At 34.6% G+C, this 4,738-nt stretch overlaps 1 protein-coding gene across 1 annotated transcript; it reads right to left on the bottom strand.

Annotated features, from left to right (window-relative positions):
- Positions 1–714: 714 nt before the first annotated feature.
- LOC132272526 (uncharacterized) lies at positions 715–4,341 on the bottom strand. The gene is made up of 4 exons (XM_059773659.1): positions 3,721–4,341; positions 2,413–3,459; positions 1,488–2,121; positions 715–785 (listed from the first exon to the last, which is right to left on the bottom strand). Exons 1-4 carry the CDS (start codon positions 4,339–4,341, stop codon positions 715–717), a joined length of 2,373 nt encoding a protein of 790 aa, XP_059629642.1.
- Between the last annotated feature and the right edge of the window lie 397 nt (positions 4,342–4,738).

Genomic DNA, 4,738 nt, shown 5'->3' with positions numbered 1-4,738 from the left:
TACCCCCAATCCCTAGGGACGATCCCTACTCACCCTAGCTATATTAGTAGTTAGAGGTAATAGTGGCTCTTTATAAATTTAAACTTGGCATACTTTTATTGCAACTTTAGTGCACATGTGACGACACACACACCAATCGTCGGGATCAAATTCTTCGCAATAAGGTCATACCATTAGTGCATGTCCAGTAGAGCCATCATAATGACACTAAGTCCACTTGGGAACGGGAGGATGTCATTCGCTCACAGTTTCTAGAAATTATGGACTAAGGTGAGGGCGAATTCTAAGGATAGAATTCCTTTTGTTAGGGGGGAAGAATTTAATACCCCTAATTTTAAAAGGATATTCTCGGTATTTTATTAATCGTTTTAATTGTATTTTTTATTATTTATTTGATTTCTTGACTATTTTTTTACTTGATTAATTAGCTCTTTGCTTATGTAGTTATTTGAATTATTTGTTTATTTTAAATGGTGTGTTAATTAAATAATTATTTGTATGATTTTTACTTGATTAGATTATTATTTTTCCTGAATGGGATTTTTTTATATAGATATTTCAAAATAGTACAATTACAATAGGAGAATAAACTCCAATACAGATAAGGAATTGAACTAAGTCCAAATACCGTAAAAAACAAAAAACAACAAAACCTTAGAGAAACAAAGCAAAAACAAATAAACACAAGAGCATAAACTGCCCTACACAACTTGATCAAGCCAAGAACCCCAAGGAGAGAAGCAAAACATCTGCTTCTCCAAGCCTCAACCATTCTATCAAAGAGACTTGAATTCCAAGAAAAACCAATCTGACAACACAACACAAACAATCCTCAAAAATCTGCTGTCAAACTGTAATCAATCAGAAAACTAACCTTGAGAGAAATACAATTTTGTCAGCAATGCATGTGTATACAAACTCTCAAATTGCTTCCCCAAGATTGAACAAAATCATGAACTTCAGAACCTGAACCTGGGCGTTACTACCATATAACCTCCACTTCAAAGGAAAAGTTCAACCTCTAAAAATTATCAAAAAATCAGCAAGACTAATATTCGAGTATGTAATTACATCCCAAATAATAGCTTGCACCACCTGAGTAGGTTGATCTTGAATCCCACTATGTAACACATTATTCCTTATAGACCAAATTTTCTAAATTGTTACTGCAAAAATACCACTTAGAATGTTGGCTATGGTAGATTTTATCACAGTATACTGAGTAAACCACTCCACCACTTGATTCAAAGACAAAAATCTAGGACATTGTATGTGAACCAGCTCAAAAATCTCTCTCCAAATCCTTGAAGCAAAATCACAAGAGGCAAATAAATGATCATTAGTATCAACTCCTGCATAACAAGTATGACAGACCGAGACCAATTGTAACCCTCTTTTTTGTAGATTCACAAATGACAAATTTTTATTGTGAAGAATAATAACATCACATATAGTGACTCTGGGCCTGCATTTTTTCCAAATTAAACCTGCCCATTTCACAATTTGAGTTGAAGATCTGCAACTATTCCATGCTGCTTTCAGAGTGAACTGCCCATCTTTCCACTTAATTTGATCGGAACCCTCATGAATAATCACTTGCTGAATGACATTCTGAGTAAATTCAAGATTTTTAGTAAGACTCCATACTCCATGATCAATACTAGAAGCTAGTTCTGTCTGCCTATCTAACCCTCTGAACCTAACAGCTCCAAACAGCTGAATGAGATAGTGATCATTACACCAGGGATCAGTAAGAAGTTTAAAATGATTACCATCACCAACCTGAAATAAGACCTTGTCAAGGATCAAATCCCTCACCCCCAGAATATGTTTCCAAACATCAGAATCTGTAACTTTTGGAACCACCAACCAAAACACAATTTTATTTAAATAAATTGCTTGCAACCATTGAATCCATAATTTATCCTTTTTCTGAATAAAGTCCCAACACATATTCATTTTTGTTGCACAATCAATGTCAATAATTCTCCTAATATTGAAACCACCCTCCATAGCAGGTAATGTGACTTTACTCCACTTCAATTGAGACATCTTTCTAATCTCTTGTTTACCACTCCACAAAAATTTCTTAAACTTTCTTTCCAGCATATTCTTAACTTCCTAAGGAATTTTGAAGCCAAACAACCAATGATACAGATATGAAAACAAAATTGACTTGATAAGCTCTAACCTTCCTGCTAAAGAGAGATTAATAGTATTCCAATGTCTTAATCGAGCATCAACCTTGTTAAGAAGCATTCTGTAATCACCACCCCTAAGTAAATTATTAGATAAAGGTAATCCAAGATACCTGAAAGGGAAAGATTCAACTTGAAAATTCAAAATTCTTGCTAATCTTTTTCTTCCTCTCACTGCTTTTGAAAAAATGATGGATCTTTTATCTTTATTAACCTGAAGCCCAGCACTAATCTTAAATCTCTGAAGGACTTCTTCAACACCTTTTAAAGTACTCACATCAGCCTTTACCACCATAACCAAGTCATCAGTATAAAAAGCATGGGAAATGCTCAGCCCTGTCTTGAGAACAGCCTTACACCTCTTAATCTTCCCCTCCTCAATAGCTTTAACAATAAGGTTGGAGAAATATTCAGTGACAAAAGCAAACAAGAGAGGAGACAAGGGACATCCTTGTCTTAGGCCTTTAGAAGCTGAGAAAAAACCTGTAGGCACTCCATTACAAAGAATAGAAAAATTGGCTATAGAGGTGCACTCCATAACCCAACTAATCCACTTCTCACTGAACCCAAAACTCAATAAAACCTTCTGTAGAAACCCCCAATCCACTGAATCATAAGCCTTTTTAAGATCAATTTTCAGAGCAACAGTTGGATCACCATTTTTCCTACCAAAATTTTTTACTAAATCAGATATCAACCAAAAATTATCATGCAATCTCCTACCTTTAATAAATGCAGACTGCTCAGGCCCAATCAAATTTGGAAGAACACTACTGAGCCTATTAGCCAAAATTTTGGATATAATCTTGTATATGATATTACATAACGCAATGGGTCTATAATTGCTGATCTTATCCCCATGATTACTCTTACATATAAGAGTAAGGAAAGTAGAATTCACTCCTTTAGGTAACATGCTTGTAGAGAAAAAATAAGCAACACCATTCACCACCTCTGGACCTACAATCCCCCAGTATTTTTGAAAAAATCTAGCTGGAAAGCCATCAGGGCCTGGGGCTTTATCAGGACTAAACTGCATAACCACAGCTTTAATTTCCTTAACAGATATAACGTGTTCAAGACCAATACCTTCAGTTTGAGTTAGCCTTTTTCTAGGCTCCAGAATTTCCTCATTCACCCCTCCCACATCATTGTATAGGTCAGTATAATATTCTACTAACCATTCCTTAATAACTTTAGGGTCATTAGATTTTTCCCCTTTGGTATTCTCCAAGGCTATAATGGCATTGTGACATCTTCTCTGCTTCACCAAATTATGGAAAAAAGAAGTACATTTGTCTCCCTCTTTAAGCCACTTAAGACTTCTGAGCCCACAATATTTCTTCTAACTCCAACTGAAGTTGAAGAGTACCACTGGCATCTTTTTCCTGACTAATCAAATTTGAATTAAATGGTTCCTTCAACAAATCCATCTGGATTTTAATCAGATTCCCTCTAGCAATTTGAACTTGATCTGATAGCATTCCTCTCTTGCCATTCCATTCTTTCACAGCCTTTTTACCTCTCTCAATTTTTTCTGTAAAACATGTAAAGGACTTCCAAAGACACCAATGTTCCAAGATGTAGCCACCACCTCCTTAACCTCATCTTGCATACACCAAATTTTTAGAAACTTAAAAGGTTTAGGTCCAAGAGAGCTCACAAAATTCTGATGAACATCCATACCATAATGATCAGACAGAGAAGCAGCAGTTAAATACACTTTAGAGTCAGTAAAGGAATGCAACCAAGCTGAATTAACTAGAACTCTATCCAATTTAGCATTAATTCTAGTTTGAACTCCTTGCTTATTACACCAAGACCAATCACCATTATTCGTTGGTAAATCTTCCATTTTAATGTCATAAATAGCCCCATTAAACTCATCTAACAAACTTTGAGAGACATGTTTACCTCCCTTCTTCTCATAATTAGCCCTAACCATGTTCCAATCACCTAGAGTAATCCATGGACCAGTAACTTTAGCTTCATGAACTTTAAGTATGCCCCATAATAAGCTTCTATCCACAGCTCTATTAGCAGCATACACAGCAGTAATAAAGACACAACATCTAGAAACTTTATGCTTAACCTGAAATAACATAGCCTGAGCATCTTCTTGAAGTAAAACCACGTCAAACATAGAAGAATCCCAGCCAAACCACACTTTTCCTAAATAATGAGACTTATAATTAGCCAACCAAGACCACCGAGGGCATAACTTAGTCTGGATTCTATTACTTGATTAGATTAGTAATTAATTGTTAGGAATTGAATGATTTAAATGTTTGTTTTATTTTATTTTATTTTAATGGTTATGGAGAGTAGTCATGGATCAAACCCATGGGTCGCATGAACTATTTAGATAGGAGATTAAAAGGGTACAAATAGTTACCTATGGATTGGTGGTACATATATATATGGATATTTATGTATATATCAGGAGAATATAATAATTATTATCATTAAAGTTAATAGTTAGTAATATTAATTATTATAGTCTGTATAACTATATATATATATATATATATATATATATA

Source organism: Cornus florida, unplaced genomic scaffold (genome assembly GCF_030987335.1).
Source record: "Cornus florida cultivar Cherokee Brave unplaced genomic scaffold, ASM3098733v1 CherokeeBrave_3.0.0_Hap2_Chr09, whole genome shotgun sequence".
NCBI lineage: Eukaryota > Viridiplantae > Streptophyta > Magnoliopsida > Cornales > Cornaceae > Cornus > Cornus florida.
The sequence above is the reverse complement of the archived record's forward strand: the minus strand, read 5'-3'. Positions and strand labels throughout refer to the sequence as shown.

Excerpts from the sequence above, each read along its gene's own strand:
- LOC132272526 (XM_059773659.1), bottom strand. The coding sequence starts at position 4,341 with ATGTTTGACGTGGTTTTACTTCAAGAAGATGCTCAGGCTATGTTATTT. Across the intron at positions 3,460-3,720 it reads TACAGAAAAAATTGAGAGAG|AGAAGATGTCACAATGCCAT; the intron begins GTAAAAAGGCTG and ends TTGGTGAAGCAG. Across the intron at positions 786-1,487 it reads TCAAATTGTGAAATGGGCAG|TCTCTTTGATAGAATGGTTG; the intron begins GTTTAATTTGGA and ends TTGGAATTCAAG.